This window comes from Megalopta genalis, chromosome 7, assembly GCF_051020955.1.
Source record: "Megalopta genalis isolate 19385.01 chromosome 7, iyMegGena1_principal, whole genome shotgun sequence".
Taxonomy (NCBI): domain Eukaryota; kingdom Metazoa; phylum Arthropoda; class Insecta; order Hymenoptera; family Halictidae; genus Megalopta; species Megalopta genalis.
The window spans coordinates 7,198,995-7,223,286 of NC_135019.1; the positions used below are offsets into that span (position 1 = coordinate 7,198,995).

Genomic DNA, 24,292 nt, shown 5'->3' on the forward strand with positions numbered 1-24,292 from the left:
TTCGCCCCCCGGAAGTGCGACGCTCCGGACGACATGTCGTTTCGCAGAACGTCGAAGCAGCGGCTCGGCCTTGCGGCGTGCTTTCGGAAACAGGCGCTAAGCAATCGCGCCCATGCGGCCCCATCGATCGAGGGGGAACCGGTCACGTGTCAACGCTAATTTTCACCGTCGTGCGACCGGCTTCGAACCGCGGAAGAAAAACTGTCACCGGGGGACGACGCTCTGTCCCGGTCGTTTCGCGGGGAACGGTGCGAAACCGTTTCAAGGTCGTGCACCGACAGTGCTGGTTCGCCTGGAACACGATCCAACGATCGATCGGACGTCTTGAGAATCCGCCCGCGACGATCCGGCGCGGCCTCGGCCGGCGATTGACAAGTCGAATGTGTTGTGTGCGAACAGTGACCGGGATGACTGGATGACCGTCAACGACTGACGCAGTTTGACCACCGTAATGTGTTCACGTACCGAGTTATTAGTGTAGTTCTTAAATGACACACGCCAGCGCGAAACGTAAATGGAGGGAAGTCTCTCAACATTCGGCGGAGCTAGTTGGGGGGCGGACAGCACGAGCCCTCAGCCACCGGAAACGTCGAGAACGAGGGTGCCCGTGGAAATTCCGAGCCCGGAGAACGCCTCGGAGAACCGTAGATTCCAAGTCAATTCTATACGAGGTACTCGAGACGAGCCACGGCCGATAAGTGCATCGTTCTATGTATATGTATTTAATCTTCGTTGCGTTGCTGCGTATCGTATTGTTACCTGCGGGATGCGAATCGACTTTCTTGCTCTACGAACGCTTTCGCAGGGTTGTATTTTTATCTTTCTTATTTACCCTTTGAACGGAGGACCGTGTTCGCGACTACGCTATTGGCGATGTTTTGTAATAATTCGGAGCAGTATTATTACTCGTCGAGATTGAGCCGTTTATTTTGAACGTGGCATAAGTCACTTTGCTTTTAAGTCGATATATTTAAGGGTTTGCGTTTTAACACGTCTAAAAATATGGATGCTTACTTTCGAGAAGATTTACTTGTATTTGTTATCTCAGGATACTGATATTTTTCTCGGTATAAATAATTTCGTATAAACATTAAAAAATCATCACATTTCATTACGGTAAAGTGACTTATGCAACTTTCAAAATAAACGGCTCGATTATTCGTCAAAATATTTATTGCAGACTTATTACTGGACTGCGGATTTTCCGCGTTTAGGATAAAAATGGGTAGCTGAAACGTAAAATTGCGATGACTTGGAAAGAGTTTGATGATATAGTTACGCTATTTTCAGTTTATTGAAGTGACTAGAAGAAAGAATTTTTATTTACTTCATTTCCGTTTCTCACAATTCTTTTGGAAAATGTTTAGTTTGCTTAAAGATTCGCAGTCTACTTAATACCGATTCTGTTGTTCCAATTTATTTTATTTTATTGTCGATGATTGAGTAGTCGAGTGAATGATTCATATACTCCTACTCAAATAATCAAAATTGACACAACCACCGCCTTGCGAGAGTCAATACAGTAATGTCTCTCTAATCGACGCCCAGATTGTCCACAGAAATGGACAATTTGGGAAGAGAAGATACGATTATTCCAGCCTCGCGATTTGTCTTTATAGTTTTTATAAATCGTTAACAATTATAAAAACGAGCCGTAAGGCTCGGATAATCGTATCTCCTCTTCCCAAATTGTCCATTTTTGTGGACAATCTGAGCGTCAGTAAGGGAGACATTACTGTACTCCGTTGCAAGAGAAAAAACATACAGTAATTTCTCCCTAATTGGCGCTCAGATTGTGCAGAAAAATGGACAATTTGGGCGATTATTCAAGCCTTGCAGCTCATTTTTTACAATTGCTGACACTTCGTAACTCTAAAAACGAGCCGCAAGGCTCGAACAATCGTATCTGCTCTTCTCAAATTGTCCATCTTCGTGGACAATCTGAGCGTCAATGAGAGAGACATCACTGTACTTACAAAATATCTGTCTTTGCTCTAATGACGAAATGTCAGCAACGTAACACAGAATTTCAATTAAATTAGAAAAAAAATGAACAACGCAAATGTTTCAACGACCTCATCGCGTCTAGAAATATTTCGAAATTAAAAAACAGTAAGCCTGTCTAAAAACCTGTCTAAAAAACTGTCTAAAAAAACTGTCTAAAAAACTATCTAAAAAACCATAAGTGGTTCCGAGCATCTGCAATTGCATATTCTCTTAAAAGATCCACTGTCTAAGATTTACACGGCCGAACAAAAGTTTGACAAGCTAAATTAGCATCGTCCTTCGCTTACAATTAGATAAACGAACAAATTAAAAGAATGTCGAATGGCGGATCTACTGCTCAGAACGATTGACAACGCTTCAACGTGCAGAATCTAGGATAGGTCGTATGAAAGAGTTCTTTCTATTCGTCGGGATCCGTGGCACAAGCCTCGCTTCGTTTTTTTTCGTCTTAATTTTACAGTGGAAACCGCGGTGAATTTATCGCCCCGTTATCGCGCCCCATTATTGCGATACGAAATCTCGGAGACCCTAACAGGCCCGTTCATGGTGCATTGAAACGCAGCCACGATCGCGCCGCAATGGTGGCCACGGTCTAGTATTCTCTCCCAATCGAAAGGTTATCCGTAAATATAGTTTGTGAGAACGACCGATGGTGTCGTGAACTTTGACGAGGCGAGAACCAAGGTGCCAGACAATGGCACCTTCCTCTCTGATCCGCTCTGCCATCGCAACACGGACGAAACGATCGACGGTTCGCTAAGAATCGATCATCGATACGTTGAAAACCGATATCAAATCGAAGAAACGTTGCGTTCGAAAGTTCGTTTAAACGTCGAATCAAGCTCGAACTAGCAGCAATTATATCGTTCGCGCTATCGTTTAAATCGTCGAAACAGGTCGCTGTCGCGATTTTATCAGCGAATTCCTGGAGGTCTCGCGTCGTCGTTCCGTTTATTATCATTAAGACCGCATCGTATCGGGCCGGATCAGCCGTACTAAACTTGAATCTGCATCTCTCTGTTTTCAGCCCAGATCGAAATAATCCCGTGCAAGGTGTGCGGCGACAAGAGCAGCGGCGTCCATTATGGCGTGATCACCTGCGAGGGCTGCAAAGGCTTCTTCAGGCGGTCCCAGTCGTCGGTCGTTAACTATCAATGTCCACGGGCCAAGAATTGCGTGGTCGACCGTGTAAACAGAAACCGGTGCCAGTACTGTCGGTTGCAAAAGTGCCTACGCCTCGGCATGTCCAGAGATGGTGAGTGCATATTACCGATTCGAGAGCTTTCGTTTTCTTGATCGCGCGCGCTCCTCAAGGTGGCGAGGAGTTACGTCGCCGTGTGTATAGCTTCTTTGATATGCATCGGTGATCGGCCTGGCTGACGTAAGCCCGCGTGGGCAACCAATTAGTAAATACTTAATCAATTACAGAAGGTTACTGAATAATGTAATTAACCGATCGCGCGCCGTGCCGTCGCGCGGAGCCTGTGTTCAGATGCGTTTTTATCGCGTGTCCGTCACGCGCGAATCGCGAATCTCTCCGCGGATCACGGTGATTCAAAGAATATTTCGTAATAGTTATAATTAGACGGTGGACATTACTTTGTAAAATCAATGTGTCGGACACATTTGGACAACGTCGTGGTATTATTTACGATTTTTGTTGCCTGCAATCGACGCGTCAGATCTTCGTCCGGCTCAGTTTGACCGAAGTCGCTTTTTTAATTAGAGATTTCTTGGACGGACAATTAGCCTTATGCACTCGAGTGGTGACTCCGAGGCACCGCTAAAATCGTTGCACTACGTGTCAAAATAATTTTTACGTTATCAAAGCTTAAATATTAAAGATTGTTAAAAGTCTAACTGTTGTATGAGTCACAACACGGACAATTAGCCCTTTGCACTCGAGTGGCTCTGAAGCACCGCTAAAATTGTTGCACTACGTGCCAAAATAATTTAAAATAAAAACATTATCAAAGCTTAAATGTAAAAGATTGTTAAAAGTCTAACTGTTGTATGAGTCACAAGACTCAGTTTCATACGCATAAAATGCACTTTGTCATATAAAATGGAAATACTATCAGTCGGAAAAGTTAATTTAGATTTACAATTAACCCTTAACGGTCCAATGCCGCCATACACGCGGCAGAAATCAACAAAACCGTAAAATCTGGCAGGAAACATCGGAAGAATAGGCACGATTGTTTCGATGAAAATATATCAACGAAGTTTAATTTAAAAAATGAATATCTCTTCTCTGTATTTGATACAAAAATTTTCAGTAAAAAATTTCTCTTCGTCTGAAAAACAGTCCGGACTCGGTAGTGTGTAAACTGGAAACAGTTTTGGTCCCCCGAGGGTTAAAATGGCTTCAAGTGCAAAGAGATTAGAAAGATCCGCGCGGTTTAAGCGCGAGTATGTTAGATAATCGCGAAACTGCTGCGTTCTTTGCTCGTGGCTGGCAGGAGACGCGCCAGTTCGAAAGAAACGATCGGTGAAAACAGAAACGATAATCGGCGGGCAGCGTCGATCCAACAAGCCCCACCGACAGCGAAAAGAATCAACACTGATACGAAAAAGTAATTTCTTTGTTTCCCGCGTTTATCGCCGCGCGTTAAGTCACCCGACAATTGCGGGCAGCTCTGTTCGTAGATTAACCGCCTATGGCGATATATATAATGTCTCCCTTACTGACGCTCAGATTCTCCACAAAAATGGACAATTTTGGAAGATAAGATACGATTGTTTGAGCCTTGCAGCTCGTTTTCTAGACGCTTCGTTCGGAAGTTATTGTACAAAATCGCGTCGTAACGCGTGAGCGAGTACAATATTGTCTCTCTAATTGACGCTCAGATTGTGCACAAAAATGGATAATTTTGGAAGAGGAGATACGATTGTTTGAGCCTTGCAGCTCGTTTTGTAGACGCTTCGTTCGGAAGTTATTGTACAAAATCGCGTCGTAACGTGTGAGCGAGTACAATAATGTCTCTCTAATTAACGCTCAGATTGTGCACAAAAATGGACAATTTTGGAAGAGGAGATACGATTGTTGTACGAGCATTGCAGCTCGTTTTCTAGACGCTTCGTTCGGAAGTTGTTGTACAAATTCGCGTCGTAACGCGTGAGCGAGTACAGTAATGTCTCCCTTACTGACGCTCAGATTGTTCACAAAAATGGACAATTTGGGAGGAGTAGATGCGATTATTCGAGCCTTGCGGTTTATTTTTATAGTCACGAATTGTCAACGATTATAATAACATGGTGCAAAAGCCGGAATAATCGTATCTCCTGTTCCCACATTGTCCATTTTTCTACACAATCTAAGCGTCATTACTGTACAGTAATGTCTCCCTTACTGATGCTCAGATTGTCCACAAAAATGGACAATTTAGGAAGAGGAGCCTTGCGAATTAGAGCCTCGCGACTTGTTTTTATAGTTACCGATTGTCAACGATTATAAAAACATGGTGCAAAGCCGGAATAATCGTATCTCCTGTTCCCACATTGTCCATTTTTCTGCACAATCTAAGTGTCATTACTGTACACTAATGTCTCCCTTACTGACGCTCAGATTGTCCACAGAAATGGACAATTTTGAAAGAGGAAATACGATTATTCGAGCCTTGCAACTCGTTTTTATAGTCGTTGACAATCGATAGCCATAAAGAACGAGTCACAAGGCTCGAACAATCGTATCTCCTCTTCCAAAATTGTCCATTTTTGTGGATAATCCGAGCGTCAATTAGGAGGACATTACTGTATATATTCAACGTTCGATCGGACTCGTGAGATGCGTTCGAACATGGCCGAGAACATCTCGACATTTCTATTGGCCAAAAAACCGGGGCTAAAGACATCGCTGGGAAAATTGAAGCGAATCGATAGCTCTTTCGACCGTTTGCGCTGTTAGCAGAGCGGTCCCGTCGAATCGGAGTCAAAGGTGCATCGTGATCGATGGCGAGCGACGACATGTCGCGACGAACGCGACCGTTTCGGTTCGTCCCGTTCGGATTGATCAATTCCGAAGATTCACGCTGGTCGGATTGCGGCATGACGAAGTCACTCGGAAACGTACGATTCGCAGTGCTCGAGCCGCGGTTTGGCGCAGCAAATCAGATGCACGGGGATAGCGGCGGCCACGCGTGCCGCTCGGGGTGCACGACCCTTTATCGGAGGCTGTCCAGTCCTCCTCTCGACCCGAGCCTCCTCCGCGTCCCGACACCCCCGCGTAGCCCCGCTCTCGCTCCCTCTCTGTCGCTCTCTCTCTCTCTCTCTCTCTCTCTCTCTCTCTCTCTCTCTCTCTCTCTCTTTCTCTTTCTCTCCCCTCGACGCGGTCGGGCCTCTTACCGCGTTGCTGCACCTTATCGGACCGAGCCACGGCCTGTCTTAGACACGTTAACGACATTCGTGCGCAGTCATCTAGGTCCGATCTTCAACGCGTTAGCAGGTAGCTTTTAGTCTCCTGCTTGGCTGGAGGCTTCTCGTTAGAAACTGAACGCAGTCTTTTGTTCCCCCGGAAATGATAATGTGATTGAAACTGCTCGCGAGGCGCGCGCGCCTATTTTTTTCTTTTTATTTCACAGCTGCCATCGCGAAAGCGTAAGACTCGTGCCATTTTTTTGAATCGCGTCGCCGTTACGTCGTAATTCACGCCATTTTTTCCGAAGCGTGTCATCGTGAAATGGTAATTCGCGCGACATTTTGGAACGCGTCGTTTTCAGATCGTAACTTTCTTCATTGTTCGATACATGCCGCCTTTAAATCATAACTGGAGCGAATTTTTTTGAATCGTGCCACCTTTAAATCCCAATTGGCGTTATTTTTTCGTGGAGTCATTTTATGAAATTTATCATTTTCGAATCGTAACTTGTGTACCCTTTTTTTTAGAACGTACCAACCGTTAAATCATAACTGACGTCACTTTTATGGAGCCATTTTACAAAATACATCATTTTTTATTCGTAACCTGTGCCAACTTTTTGAACGTGCCGTCTTTAAATAATAACTCGCGTTATTTTTATGCGGCTGGTTTCTAAAATGCATCGCTTCGAAAACGTAGCTGATTGCCAGTTTTTGGAACGTGTCATCATCGAATTATTACTTGACCTATTTTTATGCAATCATTTTTTAATATATATATAATTAAATTTAATATTCATAATATTATTATAATAATAATAAATATAAAATAAATATAAATATAATAATAATAACAATAATAATAATAATGATAATACAATAATAATAATAATAATAATAATATATATATATTATAATAATAATAATAATGATTATAGTAATATATATTTTTTTTTAAAATTATGTATATATCAAAATCAGAACATGCGTTCGTAAAACATTTGGTACAACAAGGACGTTCCATTAGATTTTTTGTTAATCATCGAACTGCAGATTTCACCAAATTACTGCACAAATTACGTACAAATATTTTCGAATATTGTATTGTCCTCGATATGCTAAAATCGTTACAAGATCGAGCAATCTTTAATTCTCGCTTCGTCCAATTGTTAGCAATCACTGTAATGAATTGGAAGAAAGAAGTGCACAAAGTGCAAGAAGAGGAAATGGTAAAAAAGAGAAGCAAGGGAGAGGGAACATGCGTAATGAACGAGATTCGATGAAATAAATCGCTGTTAACGAAAGACTGCTCCGGAACAAGAAAAATAAAGCACGGTAGTAATAAGAGGGGGAGAAGGGGGTAAAAATATCGAATGAAAAAAAAGGCCGAACATGGTAGAGTTGAACGCAACGGGAGCAAAAAATAAAAAAGATGAAAAGGAAGAAGGAACACAACCGGAAATAAATTGGCTGTTATTAAAGCTCACGCGGGTTAATTGAAAAAGAGCCATTAAATTGTTGAATAAATTTATCTTGACCGAGGATTTCAATTTTAGTCAGCCATTCGGCCGTGCTTTAATATTCATCGTACGAATGCAATAATGTTTTATCGATATTTGTTTCTCTGTTGTTGTATTTTTTCTTTTTTTTTTTTTTTGTTAGAATGAACAGAATGAATTAGTTCCGTGCTCCCAAGTTAATTACGAAACTTTTTATGCCCCGGTTTTGCATTTTACGTTGCAACGTTCAGCCTGTAAACAGCCTTCTCTGTTATAATCGTGTCCAGTGATTTTTGTTTTATTAAACTCCGAAACTCTGCGACATTATTACTGACGGAGAACGCGATTTCTACAGATAATCGTAATTGCTATTACGCATTTATGACGAAAGCAGTTAATCGAAACATCGGAAGATGTACCATTTTCAATGGATTAAAGTAATACGTCTAGATTGCAGATTTTCTACATTTATGGCACAAAAAGGAGTTATTCAATAAACTTAATAAAAGAAAGAGATTGAAAGAATTTACAAATGTCATTGTATTATTTTCAATACAATAAAAAGTAATACGTCTAGATTGCGGATTTTCTACATTTATGACAAAAAAGAGTTATTCAATAAACTTAATAAAAAAGAAAAAGGGATTGAAAGAATTTACAGATGTCATTGTATTATTTTCAATACAATAAAAAGTAATACGTCTAGATTGCGGATTTTCTACATTTATGGCAAAAAAGAGTTATTCAATAAACTTAATAAAAAAGAAAGAGAGATTGAAAGAATTTACAGATGTCATTGTATTATTTTCAATACAATAAAAAGTAATATGTCTAGTCTGCGGATTTTCTGCATTTATGGCAAAAAAGAGTTATTCAATAAACTTAATAAAAAAGAAAAAGGGATTGAAAGAATTTACAGATGTCATTGTCTTATTTTCAATACAATAAAAAGTAATATGTCTAGACTGCGGATTTTCTGCATTTATGACACAAAAAGGAGTTATTCAATAAACTTAATAAAAAAGAAAAAGAGATTGAAAGAATTTACAGATGTCATTGTATTATTTTTAATACAATAAAAAGTAATACGTCTAGATTGCGGATTTTCTACATTTATGGCAAAAAGGAGTTATTCAATAAACTTAATAAAAAAAAGAGATTAAAAGAATTTACAGATGTCATTGTATTATTTTCAATACAATAAAAAGTAATATGTCTAGACTGCGGACTTTCTGCATTTATGGCAAAAAGGAGTTATTCAATAAACTTAATAAAAAAGAAAAAGAGATCGAAAGAATTTACAGATGTCATTGTATTATTTCCAATACAAAAAAATATAAACTTAAAACAATGAATTTGTTGTTTACTTCCTATTTCTTGAAATTGCTGTGCACAATTATTGTTTTGCATAAAAATCCGCGATCTAATTATCACAAAAGAGTTTCTATTCGACTCCTGTCTCTTGCGATCGATGCGAACGATCGTTACTTCGCATAAAGATTTACAATTCGGTTAAAACGACGATCATTTATCCGAGGCCCAATTTAACTGAACCGATAAAGGAACAACCATACGTTGAAATGGACGGACGGAAATAGACCAACTTCGCTTGTGCCAATATCGAAAACAATTTATTCAACTATTCCGTGGAAAACGTCGAGAGTAAGTCCGGCTCGTTACTTCGTTCCTTCAGCGATCCGACCCTCCGTGGACCCTTTCTTTCAACCAGTTCGAATATGTATCAAATCCGGTGAGAGAGTATTTTGTACGCGCGATTGTGGCTGAAAGACGGATTGTCTTTGAAGTGTCTCCGGCGTGCGCAGGAATGTGTACGTATGCACATTGGAGTGTTCTAGAGTTTGTTTCGTCCGTTCGTTTCCGCGAGTGCTTGTAAACTTTTTTAATGAACACTCGCCCGGTTTCCAGGTTTCTGCCGCCAGATAAAAAGCCGCGCGTCTGATAAGCACCAGCCGAAAAGCAGGACGCTGCGGTCGGGCCAGATTCGGTGGCCCGGCTGCGTCTCGTTCGAGGGAACCTCGATATCAAAATTATTAAAAGTGAAATCGACGCAATCGCGTTATTCCGGCGACGGTTGCGCGACCGACGACGCTTCCAGCTTCGACGACTCCGCGTTATCAGCTATTTTTATGGCGTCGGTTCAAGCGCAGGCAACGTTCAATCGCGTTTCTAAAATTATGCTAATACGCGCGAGTTTGAACGAATCGAACGGATTTCGCGGGAAATTATTATATATTATATAATAATATAATATATATAATATAATAATATAATATAATAATAAAATAATAATATAATATAATATAATAATATAACAATATAATACAATAATATAATAAATAATATAATAATATAATAAATAATATAATAATTATATTATAAATTATTATTATTATTAATCAAAATCTAGTTAAAGATCGAGAGTATTTATATTTTAATCCGTTTCGCGCGCTCTAATTTTAACCCTTTGCACTCGAGTGGTGACGCTGAGGCACCGATAAAATTTGTTACATCACGTTTTAAGATAATTTTTATATCAACAAAGTCTAGATTTAAAAAATTGTTAAGAGGGTAATTGTTGCGTGACTCCCAAGAGTCAATTTCGTATACATAAAATGCATTTTGCCATATAAAATAAAAACACTATATAAGTTAGAAAAATAATTTTATATAGCTAATAATTAAAATAGCTTCGAGTGCAAAAAGGGTTAAACACCTAAAATCCCGCCGAGAGTCGTAGAACGCGACTGTCCCGCGTCACTTCGTAAAAGATGACAAGACCGAGTTTATTTAGACTTCGCACGATCTTCATTCAATTATTTCCAACGAGATAGTTGCGACACCGTTGAAACAGAAATTGTGAAACCGGTCATTTGACAATTTGACGGCCGCGACAGGAATCTCGATAATTTCATGAAATCGAAGTATTTCATTCAATGAAATTAAAATTGCAAAGTTGTACGACGTCGATTACTTTTTAAATATTCTTAACTCTTGCGAATCTTGATATAATTAAGAAGCTATGATGGATTAGCGTAAAAATCAATTGTTTCAGATTAAATTTTAAATAATTCTGTCACCGATGGCCGACGCCGCGTTCGAACTATTAATAGCATAATTACGATACGCTTTTTTAATGGTGCAATTATGATACACCTTATTAATAGTGCAATTATGATATATTTTATTAATAGTGCAGTTATGATACAGTTTCTTAATAGTGCAATTATGATACATTTTTTAAATGGTGTAATTATAATACACCTTATTAATAGTGCAATTATGATATACTTTATTAATAGTGCAATTATGATATATTTTATTAATAGTGCAGTTATGATACAGTTTTTTAATAGTGCAATTATGATACAATTTTTAAATGGTGTAATTATAATACACCTTATTAATAGTGCAATTATAATATACTTTATTAATAGTGCAATTATGATACAGTTTTTTAATAGTGCAATTATGATACAGTTTTTTAATAATGCAATTATGATACATTTTTTAATAATGCAATTATGAGACATTTTTTTAATGGTGTAATTATGATACACCTTATTAATAGTGCAATTATGACATATTTTTTAAATGGTGTAATTATGATATACCTTATTAATAGTGCAATTACGATATACTTTATTAACAGAGCAATTATGATATACTCTGATATTCTCTGTTAACAATATAAACAGAATAAATTTGGTTAAAAATACCTATTCGTGACAGCGGTCATCAAATCGTCGAAATCTAAATTACTTTCCTCCCGTGATCAAATGAAATCCGTAGAATGTTCAAACCAGCCCGAACGTAATCCAAGTACATAATTCGCTCTCCTCGGAACGTGACGAAATAAACATGCTCGACCGAAATCTACAGGGATCTGCGCGGCGAGTGTAGCAGAGTTAATGGAAGCATTCGATATGGCCGCAGCTGGAGGAAATAGATCCGTTCGATTGTATGCACGAGGTTTCGAAATATCCTAATCGCGCAGGTAGGCCGGCTCGATAATCGTCCGTCCGCTGACGAGCCATCGTTTGCAAGTATTCGATAAGAATCTAGCCTGTCGGATCGGTCGCTACTTATCCGGGTGCCTTCCTCCTCCGGCGCACAGTTACATGTATTACGGAATAACATTTATCGAAAATCAGCCGGAGAAGGCCGGTCCGATGAAATTTGCTCGAGAAAATCCACGTTCGAACGTGGACGACGCGCGTCGCGCTCGCGTCGAAAAGGCCACAGACCACCGCCGCGTGTCGCAACGGCGGAGTAACGCAACAACGCGCCTTCTTTCTGGGATCATTGACACTGAATCATTTGACGAGTGCGTGAGAAGCGAACGATATCTGCTATCGAGCCGGACTAGCCACGACAGGAGTATCATTGTCCGATTTTTCAAGTTCCACGGGGAAAATCGCGCGGCTACGCCAGTGCGCTTCGTCGAACGCGTTCATCCCCGTTCGGGGTTCGAGAGGGAGAGAGGGAGAGAGAGAGAGAGAGAAAGAGAAAGAATAAAAAGGAGAGAAAAAGAGAGAGAGAAAGAAAGAAAAAGAAAGAAAAAGAGAAAGAATAAAAAAGAGAGAAAAAGAGAGAGAGAAAGAAAGAAAAAGAGAAAGAATAAAAGTGAGAGAAAAAGAGAGAGAGGGAGAGAGAGAGAGAGAGAAAGAAAGAAAGAAAAAGAGAAAGAATAAAAGAGAGAGAAAAAGAGAGAGAGGGAGAGAGAGAGAAAGAATAAAAAAGAGAGAGAAAGAAAAAGAAAGAAAAAGAGAAAGAATAAAAGAGAGAGAGAAAGAATAAAAAAGAGAGAGAAAGAAAAAGAAAGAAAAAGAGAAAGAATAAAAGAGAGAGAGAAAGAATAAAAAAGAGAGAGAAAGAAAAAGAGAAAGAATAAAAAAGAGAGAAAAAGAGAGAGGGGGAGAGAGAGAGTTCCCACGCGGTCGACCGCCCTCGGTCTCGAAATATAAAAATACGCTCCGAAAATCCAAGTGTCTAGCAGCTCGCGGAGGAAGCACCGCTCGCGGAGGTCATTGACGCCGGTTTCGTTCAATCCCGGCTGGCCGAGGAGCGTCGGGGGCCCGGTGGGCCACGAACCGCTCTGCGGCCGGTTTCCAGAATGTCTAAAAAGGAGTCGTGTTCCTAGACCAGACGAGAAGAGCGTGACGATCGAGCGGATCGCGCAGGCCGCAGCCGCGGAGTAGTCGTCGCAGGCCCCGTGGATCTGGCAACGATAATCGCGTTACTTCTCACGAGCCGGCGGCGGCGTCCGGCAGTATTTGCGCCCGTTGATAAGGAGCCAGTCATCTCGGCGCAGCGTGTGCTCGCACACGCTTACCAGAAAGTGCATCGTGTGCTACCGATGGCGCGCGCATACTCTTCCTGTTGTCGTCTCTCTCTCGCTCGTTGCCCGCCGTCTCCCTCTATCTCTGCTTCCCCCTGCGCTCCCCCTACCATTGTGTCGTGCATCCCTCCCTCTCTCTCTCTCTCCTTCGCTCTTGCTCTTTCTCTCTCTTTCTCTCTCCCTCGCTCTTTCTCTCTCTCTCTCTCGCTCTCTCTCTCTCGCTCTCGCTCTCTCTGTCTGTCTGTCTCTCCTCGTTGGTTCCTCACGATCCTACGGCCCTCCTCGTCGCTCGACAGCCACGTTCGGTCGATCACCCTCCGCTTCTTCCTCTTCGTCGGACGAACCGCGCTTCTCTCTCGGCTTCCTCCTCCGAGCTGTACAACCGCGATCCCGATAGCGGTTCAGCTGGCAGCTGACGTCGCCGCGTGTTTGCCCCTTTTTCCCGCTTCGCGTTTGATCGTTCCATCTCTTTCGCGGCGAGGAAACATCGTGGCGTGGCACCGCGTGGAAGAGTCACGCGTCCGAGACGACCGCGGGAGATGGTCAGCGCCCGAATTCGACCGCGTTCCCGCGAACGGAAGCCGGCCGCTGGTTTTCGGGACGCCGGGCCCACCGATGCACACGCCCCGCGAACTCGCCTTAGGGATTGGTCGGATGCGGTGGTGGTCGTAATCAGTGGCCCAAGAGGTGAATCGTTAATAATGGTAATAATAACAATAGTAATAATAATAATAATAATAATCATAATAATCATAATCATAATAATAATAATAATAATAATAATAATAATGCAAATAGTATTGTTCATAATATCGGTAACAGGCAAAATTGTTCGTACAGAATCTACATATACTACACTTGCCAGCACATATACATTTGCATATACAAAAAGCAAGCATTCTAAACATAACGACAATGGTAAGATAATTTTTGCAATAGAGACACCTACATGAACGTGGCGTAACCCGTTCGAGATAGGCACAAAGCAGAGAGGAAATCCTCTGAGAACTCACGAGGAGAATTTTTCTTCTTCTTCTTCTCTTCTTATTATTAATTATAATAATAAAAATAGTAATAATAATAATAAGAATAATAAGAATAGCAGTAACAATAATAAGAATAACGAGAATAGTAATAATAATAATAATAATAATAATAATAATAATAATAATAATAAGCAAAAGAATAGTAATAATAATAATATTATTTATTAACGAGATGTACCCTTTGCTACACTGAGAGAGAGAGAGAGAGAGAGAGAGAGAGAGAGAGAAAGTAACAATATGGTAGCAACCACAAAGGAACGGATGAGTTCGAAAAATTTGGAACTAAAAAAAAGAAAAATCTTAATTATAAAAATTTGCGAGAGAGAAAACAAACAAGAAAGAATTCGCACTCTTATGCCCTTCTTCTTCTATAACCCTTCTCCTCCCTGATAACTCGACGTTTATCAGAATAGGTCACAAAGAAATACATACAAGAAATCGTATAGCAAAAATTGTGCGTCGGAACAGCGCAACTGTGAATTTGGAAACGAGCCTCGGATTTCGGTGAGATGGTTCTTTATACAGTCATCTCACAAAGGGTCTTTGGACTACGTTATTAGATGTGTCACGGGCCACGTAAGCCTGTGATCAATAGGCCAAATATCGGGTTCAGCTTTTGGGCTAAAGGGCGAAGATAAGGTTGAGTCAGCTTGTTTAGGCAATATCTTATCGTAAAGGGTGATGCAGCGTAACAGTACCTTTGATTTGATTAATTTTTTGATATTGATTCTGGCCGAGACGAGCCTCCCCGCATCTTCGAAGCTCGATCATCGAGGCAGGAGATTTGCCCTAGCGTGTACTGCGTTGCTGTACTTTGGGTCCTTTTTGAGAAATTTTTTGGACGAGTTTGCAAATTGATGTTCGAAGATGGTTCAAACAGTCGGAATATCTTAAAATTTACGAGCATCAAAATTTTCATAAAAATTGTAAATTAAACAGTGAAACTACTTTTCACGCGTGACGAGTGCACTTGTTATAAGATAAAATACACAGTAAATTCTCTCCAATTGTCGCCCGGCTTGTATACAAAAATGGACGATTCAGGAAGACGAGATACGATTGTTTTATCCATTTTTGTTTAAAAGCTGAGCGACGATTGGAGAGAATTTACTATATGCCGTTTCTAATTCCAAGATTCCATAAATGACTCGTTTCAACTTTGTCCGATATAAATTGTTACAGTTTCCCGCGCGCTGTGTCTTCGAACAATTTTCGCGACGAAAATGAATTATACACGGGAAACGTAGAGATTTCAGGCTTTAAAATGAGTTTAGTTTCGACGTTCTACGATTTTTATTCACGAAGTTACAGTATTTTGAATATCGTCAATGTTTCGAAGGTTAGAAATTTCGTGTAAAGTCTGGAACGAGGTTTTCCCATCCACTGCGTCGCGAATAAATTTTGTCGAAGAAATCGACGAACGGCCTCCGAAAGTAGACACTTCGAGCTTTAAAATGAGCCGAGTTCCATTGTTGTATGATTTTTTTGCACAAAGTTACAGCTGTTCAAATATCAACAATTTTTTCGAAACAATTATAAAAACTAGTCGCAAGGCTCGAATAATCGTATCTCCTCTTCTCAAATTGTCCACTTTCATGCGCAATCTGAGCGCCAATTAGGGAAAATTTACTGTACTTTTTGTCCTTGGGAATGCTGTCAAGAAATATTTGATCTTATCCAAGAATGTTATCAAAAAATTTGCGATTGAAGTCGAATTATGATCTCGAATGTCGTCATAAAAAATATATTGTTGTATCCAGTAGAATCTAAAGAATTATTTTGGCTAAAGCAAAGATCTATCAGAAAACTGTCAGTAGAAAAAGGCAATAAAAATCGCGAGTACCCTGAGAATCGCGATGACGAAGAACGCGCTAATAGTAGAAAATCGTCGAGAGCCGAAAATCGTCGATCGTAGACCCGAAAATCGCATCCCGTCTTCCCAAAACGTCCATCTTTGCGTAGAATCTGAGCGTCGATTAGAGAGAATTTACTGTAACTCGATCGTCTATGAACGAGGTTATTATTTGGACAATTTCTTATGAAATGTTTAATGTCTTTAACGTCTCTTCAATTGTCTCCGACGTTCAAAGAACTATCAGAAAACTGCCAGTAGAACAAGTTAACAATAATCGCGAGTACCCTGAGAATCGCGATAAAGAAGAACGCGCTAATATCAAAAAATCGTCGATCGTAGATCCGAAAATGTAAATCGAACGAACGATCCGCGCGCGCGGTTCTGCTGTCCGTTTCCCCGATGATTCGAAAGTTCCGTTGACAATGGCCCGTCGCGAGAGGCGTGTCGCGTCTGAACTCGGGGATGAACTTGAGAAACTGGTGAACACGGAAGAAAAAGGAAGACGGAACACGATTCAGGTTCTAGCGGTTGTTGAACGCTGCTCGCGTGACGTATTATATCGGCCGGTGTGCGTGCGCGGTCCGGTACGCGGGCGCGTGTGCACGCGCCTCTCTATCTGTACGCGGCGAGTGCATGGCCGAGTGTTCGCGATGACGTCACTCGGATGGATGGGTGCATCCGAGCCGGCGATAACGACGACGAGGCCCCGAGATGCAAAGAACTTCCGCGTTCTTCGAATCAGAACATTTCTTTGGGGCGTCGACGAGCCACTTAGAAACGACGCGACGAGGACGCTCGTACTTCGATCTTCATTAAGTCCCGCGGCTCTACCGAAGTTTATCGGATCGATACTCGTTCGCCACGATTCAGTGCATGCGGCGATGCACTACAAAGCGGTCTTGGTGAACGCGAAATTGCTCGGAACCGCCGATTCTTATTTCCATAAACAAGTCCTATTGTCCGCCGGGCTGCCGCCTTTAACCCTTTGCGAGCGACGATTATTCTTCTCGGACGCAGTTTTTTTTTGTCCAAGAATCGGCTGCCGAATCACGGGAATAATAGCAGGACTATTTTTATTGCAAACGAATCAAATAATTCCGTAACAGTGTCTCCTCTCGCTTTGAGAGTTCGACTTTGCCGACGGCATCGAAGGAGGCTCGCCGCGCCGAGGGTTGAAATAGGTAACGATCATCGTTGGACCGGCCATCCTTGCGCATTTACGACAAATAAATGTTAATTGGATCTCTGTTGACGAAGCGCTGAAAATATACTCGTTCTAATCGAGAGATTCTGAAATCGTACCCACTAATAAGAGTCGCGAAAGAAGGGTGAAGTTGGGTCGTTGGACGCCATTTTTCAGCCCGATCCGCGACGTACATGTGTCGCCCACGTGTGCGCGCGTCAAATAGAATGGCTACGCAATCGTGTCGTGATATATATATATTATACAACAAGATATATAATACAATAATATAATAATAAAATAGAATATATATAACAAGAGTCGCGCAATAACGTCCGCGATTCCGATTGATGCTTCCACGTTTAAGCCCAAGTAATATATATATTACTTGCACAGCACCAATCGGAATCGCGGACGTTATTGCGCGACTCTTGTTAGAGGATCATACCTCGTCGCTACTGCCATCTAGAGAACTCCTCGGCACCTTGGCTCTACCAGATGTCCCAAAAATGTCTCGCAATATGGAACGGGAGGTACCTGAGATCATTTCAAGCAACTTTTTCCTTTGCGAAAATGCAATCCGCGGCTTCGTTTGCGAGTTATTAGCGAAAAACAGCGACCAATGAGAAGCGAGCTCGGCCGGCGCGCGGCGGCCCAGCCAACTGGCGCACGAAGCCCAGTTCCGCTGATTGGCCCGCCGCGAGGCAGCCGAGCTCGCCTCCTATTGGTCAGCGTTTTTCGTCAATAACTCGTAAACGAAGCCGCGGATTGCAATTTCGCTAAGGAAAAAGTTGCTTCAAATGACCTGAGGAAGCCCCCGTTTCCAGGATGCGAGACATTTTTGGACATAATTACGAACGTCCCAGTTTAACCTTTTAGGCACGACGCGCCACTTAGTGGCTTCCGCGGATGTCATCTCTCTGAACGACGCGCCACTATAGTGGCTTGCTCTAGTAGCTCGCTCGGTCATCGTTTGAATCAAATAATCGTCTTCATACGCATTGTTTCACACTTCTTTTGTCTTCACATCGATTTACAATATACAGACTTATCTTAACAATATAACTGTATCTTAACAATATACAGACAGAATATACAGACACTCTGTACAGTACAGATCAGACTCTGCCGTCCAGAGAAATAGCTACGCGCAGAATTCAGCCGTACCTAAACGGTTAACAACGAAATTAGTGAAACTAAACAGTTTGCTGATCGCCTGTAGCTCTGAACGGACCGTTTTCTTTTGCAGCCGTTAAATTCGGACGCATGTCGAAGAAGCAGAGGGAGAAGGTCGAGGACGAAGTTAGATTCCACAGGGCACAAATGAGAGCGGCCTCGGAGACGGCGCCCGATAGCAGCGTGTTCGAACACCAGACGCCGAGCAGCTCGGACCAGCACCATCCCTACAACGGAGGGTAAGTGGGGCCCGTTACCTTATCGAGTATCGCGGCGAGAATAATATCTACCTCCTATAGTATTAACGCTCGATAAAGGCTCGCTGCTCGGGTCCGACGACGACCCCATAGCGCGAGATGGTTACGGTCCTCCGTCGTCCTCCGAACGATGACCCGAAACGACGTGCCCGTAACACGACAAATAATATCGTTCCTTTTAAAGTGAATGGTTAAATCGAGAGGATTCCGCGGGAATGTTCCTCGATCTCTAACGCCGCCGCGTTTCGTTTCTCGAGCAGGTACACGTACGGCGGCAGCGAATACGCATCGCCCGGCCCCGGAACAGGTGGTTCGGGCTACTACAATCATCAGGCGATGACGAACTACGAGCTTAGCGCGGATTACGTTGACAGCACGACGACCTACGACCCGCGACCCACGCAGACGCAGGTCGGGGACACCGTCGCCCCTGATACACCCTCCGCTGTCACCGCGACTGGGGTTCTTCCCAGCGTGGTTACCACCGGTGAGTATCACCTGCGACTATTCTCTAATACCTGTGCTTTCGAGGATACGGTGTACGGCCGCAACTCGTTTCACCCTTTCTCTGTCACCTGTCCGGGAAAGCCTCTGCTACGGTCTGTGCTAGGGCGGTGGACTATGGGACGGACCAGATTCACGCGAATCGCGTTCGTTAACCACGGTTTTAGGGGAATATTTCGGGAAGAACTGTTGCTGTAAGATTAAACATTATCGTCACACTTTTTTACACGTTTGTTGGGTGCGAGACGTTTGGTGCTTGAACTTCTTACGCCAAGTTATTAATATCGTTCCTGTACGCACGCTCCCTGCTTTATTTCAGTGGTCGGTAGGATCCTTCGCGACATTTTAGGAACAGGATTGTGGAGGGTGATTATCGCAGGGTGACCGATTTTAATGCGACTTTGGTTATAATTAAGTTTATAGTTATCGAGTAAGACGGATTGAATGGTTTTTATTCGGAAATATACGAAATGGAAGAACAATCAAAATTTAGTAGACGCATTGAATTTTGTTTCGTTTAATAATCGACGTGTCTTTTAAATTTAATATGTCTATTGAATTTTTCTATTCGAAAGTGAACAAAATAAATGAGTGAGAGACTTTAATACGTCTTGTTCTATAAATACAAAGTTAATTGTGCTAAAGCAATTGGACACCTTGCGGTAACCAGCTCCGTTACCCTACAGCTAAATAATATTCCTCTCCTCGTTAATCGTTGCTTCGATTTCATTAACCCTTTGCACTCGAGTGGCGACTCTAAGGCGGCATTAAAAATTGTTGCATCTCGTTTGAAAATAATGTCAACATTATCAAATCTGTTTATATTGAAAAATACTGTGCAAAGCGTAATCAGAAAATACAATTTCAAACGTATAATATACACTAGGTTATACACAAGGTGTCCCAGGTTTTAATGTTCAAACTTTGTCAGTATATTATATGGCACAAAGTATGAAAAAGATGTTATGTAAACATAGGTCATATAGAGCTTTATTAAGAAGTTATAAGAAAAATTCAGAATAGGAATAGTAATCAACTAAAAAAAAAAATAAAAAATAAAAAAAAATCTTCGATCGATGTCAATCATGTATTGTCAACAACGGTTATTAATACGTTTCGAAATGTATTAATAAACACAGTTTACATAAACACACGGCATGTGCTGATCTATTCAAGCCAATGCTCGCAGTTAGAGCAAGTTGATTACTATCCCTATTCTGAATTTTTGTTATAACTTCTTAATAAAGCTCTGTATGACCTATGTTTACATAACATTTTTTTCTTACTTTGTGTCATAGAAAGTTTGAACATTAAAACCTGGGACACCCTGTATAAAATGGAAATACTATATGTCGGAAAAACTATTTTCGATTTCGAGTTAAAACGGCGTCGAGCACGAAGGGTTAAATAGAATGATATACATGGCACACTCCTGGCAGAATGTACTCGATTGAACAAGTGAAACGTCCATCATCGTAAGAATTCCATTTACTTAACGTGGAAAAGTAATTTGATTAGCTGCAAGAGCAACTGCAATAATAAGATTCATCGTTGATAAAGAAAACATATGAAAATAAATAGATGCATCTTCTGTTTCCATTATGTACTGAACGACGACATTATTTTATATTAATGTGAGAATAAATTTAATCTTGTACAAGCATCGTAGAATATTATTTGCCTTTCTCTAACGTCGCTCTTCACGATAAGTTCATTAAAAAACTATCTGAACTCTTCGCCATGCGGCTGAAACTTGTTATAATGTTCGCACAAAGACGACTAAAGCATTGTCTCGTATCTATTAAAAAGGACAAGAGCATTCGTTACCTCACGCGCATCTTATGTTATTCCATGAAGTATCGTTATTATTAACTCTTCCGTAACTTATGCGCGATATACAGGGTGTCCCAGAAATGTCTCGCAATGCGAAAGTGGCGGGTTCCTCAGGTCATTGGAAGCAACTTTTTCCTTTACAAAAATATTCTCCGAGGCACCGTTAACGAGTTATTAACGAAAAACAGTGACCAATGAGAGGCGAGCTCAGCTGGCGCGAGGCGACCGAGCCAATCAGCGGAACTGGGATTCGACCGCTCGACCGCTGGCGCCGTTGGCTCGGCCGCCTCGCGCCAGCTGAGCTGGGATTCGACCGCTCGACCGCTGGCGCCGTTGTCTCGGCCGCCTCGCGCCAGCTGAGCGATTGGTCACTGTTTTTCATTAATAACTCGTTAACGGTGCCTCGGAGAAAATTTTTGTAAAGGAAGAAGTTGCTTCAAATGATCCGAGGAACCCGCTATTTCCAGATTGCGAGAAATTTTTGGGACACCCTGAACATACAATATTATGCACGGTAATGTCTCTCCAATTGACGCTCAGATTGTCCACGAAAATGGACAATTTTGGAACAGGAGATACGACTGTTCGAGCCTTGTGACTCGGTTTTTACGGTAATCGATTGTCAACAACTATAAAAACGAGTCGCAAGGCTCGAACAATCGTATCTCTGCTTCCCAAATTTTCCATTTCTGTGCACAATCCGAGCGTCAGTAAGGGAGACATTATTGTACAGTAATGTTTCCCTAACTGACGCTTAGATTGTGCAGAAAAATGGACAGAAAATGTGGGAACAGGAGATACGATTATTCCGGCTTTGCATCATGTTTTTGTAATCGTTGACAATTCGTGACTATAAAAACGAGTCGCAAGGCTCGAACAATCGTATCTCTGCTTCCCAAATTTTCCATTTCTGTGCACAATCCGAGCGTCAGTAAGGGAGACATTATTGTACAGTAATGTTTCCCTAACTGACGCTTAGATTGTGCAGAAAAATGGACAGAAAATGTGGGAACAGGAGATACGATTATTCCGGCTTTGTATCATGTTTTTGTAATCATTGACAATTCGTGACTATAAAAACGAGTCGCAAGGCTCGAACAATCGTATCTCTGCTTCCCAAATTTTCCATTTCTGTGCACAATCCGAGCGTCAGTTAGGGAGACATTACAGTATCGTGTTTACCGTGCGTCAACATAAAATTCTTTCGAGATCCGCGATCGCGATTTCAGTCGAATATCCTTTTGCCAGGGGTAGCATTCACCGCGGAACGAAACGATAAAGTTGCCGCGCGATGGAAGACCACGCTCCGACCGTGGAAACCGTGCAGATCTTATCAATTTTCGGAGCTGCTACGTTTGTTTCCGATTTCCGCGTAATGCATCGTTCCCCCGCGCGTCTCCACGTACATTTTCAATTTTGATCGGACGGAATATGAAGTTACGGCGGCTGCCAGGCGAAACTGAAGTCGTGCCAAGTCGAGAGTTTATAGTTCCATTAAAGTTTATTGTTAGCGAAGGAGCGGTAACAAGATGTCAATCGATGAACAACCAGCGCCAAGTAGTACTGGTCCCTTTCAGCGCCACGCGGCTGATACAATTATTGTGTTTATCACTGCCAGTTGACTGCACGGTGCATTCGGTGAATGATATTGATACTGTTGCTTGAAGTAACATTAACAGTCATAAAGATACGATTGAATTGCCGCTTCAGGAGCAGGCTGCCGCCGTGACAGACGGTGGTGGTGCTTCGTGCGAACAATGCCGATTCGCTGACGGAAAAATAGTCCGAGGATCGTTTTCGCGAACGAACGAATCGTTCGCCGCCGTCGGGTCGATCGATCGAAAACATCGTCGCGTTGTTCGAAAACGTATCGAGAATTTCATCGAGGTGTTGTTCGCGCCTTCTGTGTATACCGTATGTTTCAATATACGTATTGGTAGTTCGGAAGACTCGATTCGTCAAGTATGCGATAATCGAATGCACCGATAAATCTCGCGTTCAGTATTTATGAACGTTGCAAAATGTTCGATCGGAGGAAAAATGATGCAGCAACGGAACTTTCGATGTTGAAAGAATTCGCGTAAACGCCGAGTGCCAGGAATTTCATAAGACAGACGATGTTAGCGGAATGTTACGTTTCCGACCGAAATTGACCGAAACGTTGCACGACGGGTAAAACGACGTAGTTACCATAACACTTACCTAACGATAATAGCCGAAACTTTTGGGCAGTAGTGTGTTTCTAAAGATAGCTCTAGCAGGCACCATAACCCCAACCCATCGTTACAGCCGTTCAAATGGTTTACAACTTACACGGACTAAAATTATCGCTTCATCAACCAGCTTGCTGCGCTGCCAAACAGTCTCGTCTCGTGCAGAGTCTAATCCACGTTCCGATCGCAGCTAATTGGTCCTACCAGAACCACCTTACGGGGATAATCTCCTCTGGAGGTATCGCTTCAAGGTGGTGCTAACTGTAGATCGAGCAACATAGAACGTGATCGGCGATTTTTCACGAACAGAAAACAATCGGACGTTGTACGTTTTGGGATGGCGCATCGGAAACGTGGATTTTCTTGCTCCTCCAATGTGGGACACTCTCTTGATACTTTATTTATCGGAATTTCTGTTAGATAATACAGTAATTTCTCCCTAATTCGCGGTCAGATTCAAAAATCGACAATTTAGGAAGCGGAGATACGATGTTTATTCGTGCCTTGCGTCTCGTTTTTGTAGTTGTTGACAATTGGAGAGACAATCTGAGCGTCAATTGGAGAGACATTACTGACACTCGTATTGTCCATAAAAATCGACAATTTGGGAAGAGGAGCCTTGCGAATTCGAGCCTTGCAACTGGTTTTTATAGTTATCGATTTTCAATAGTTAAAAAAACGAGCTGCAAGGCTCGAACAATCGTATCTTCTCTTCCCAAATTGTCCATTTTTGGTTGGCAATCTGAGCGTCAATTGGAGAGACATTACTGACGATCAGATTGTCCATATAAATCGACAATTTGGGAAGAGGAGCCTTGCGAATTCGAGCCTTGCAACTGGTTTTTATAGTTATTGATTTTCAATAGTTAAAAAAACGAGCTGCAAGGCTCGAACAATCGTATCTTCTCTTCCCAAATTGTCCATTTTTGGTTGGCAATCTGAGCGTCAATTGGAGAGACATTACTGACGATCAGATTGTCCATATAAATCGACAATTTGGGAAG

General features: G+C 41.9%; 1 protein-coding gene across 9 annotated transcripts in view; it reads left to right on the forward strand.

Moving 5' to 3' along the window:
- The window catches only part of Hr3 (nuclear hormone receptor 3 ROR-beta), a 274,259-nt gene that overhangs the window by 232,353 nt on the left and 17,614 nt on the right, over nucleotides 1-24,292 (forward strand). For 8 of the 9 annotated variants that reach the window (XR_004492502.2, XM_033485624.2, XM_033485619.2 and 5 more), the window contains 3 exons: nucleotides 3,035-3,262; nucleotides 18,555-18,720; nucleotides 18,999-19,225. Coding sequence is in view for 8 of the 9 variants with exons in the window: in XM_033485624.2 (XP_033341515.1) it covers nucleotides 3,035-3,262; nucleotides 18,555-18,720; nucleotides 18,999-19,225 (621 nt within the window). In the remaining variant the exon portion in view is untranslated. Of the gene's footprint in view, nucleotides 1-47; nucleotides 672-3,034; nucleotides 3,263-18,554; nucleotides 18,721-18,998; nucleotides 19,226-24,292 lie in introns of all 9 variants that reach the window. The other variant, XM_033485622.2, reaches the window with a different exon arrangement.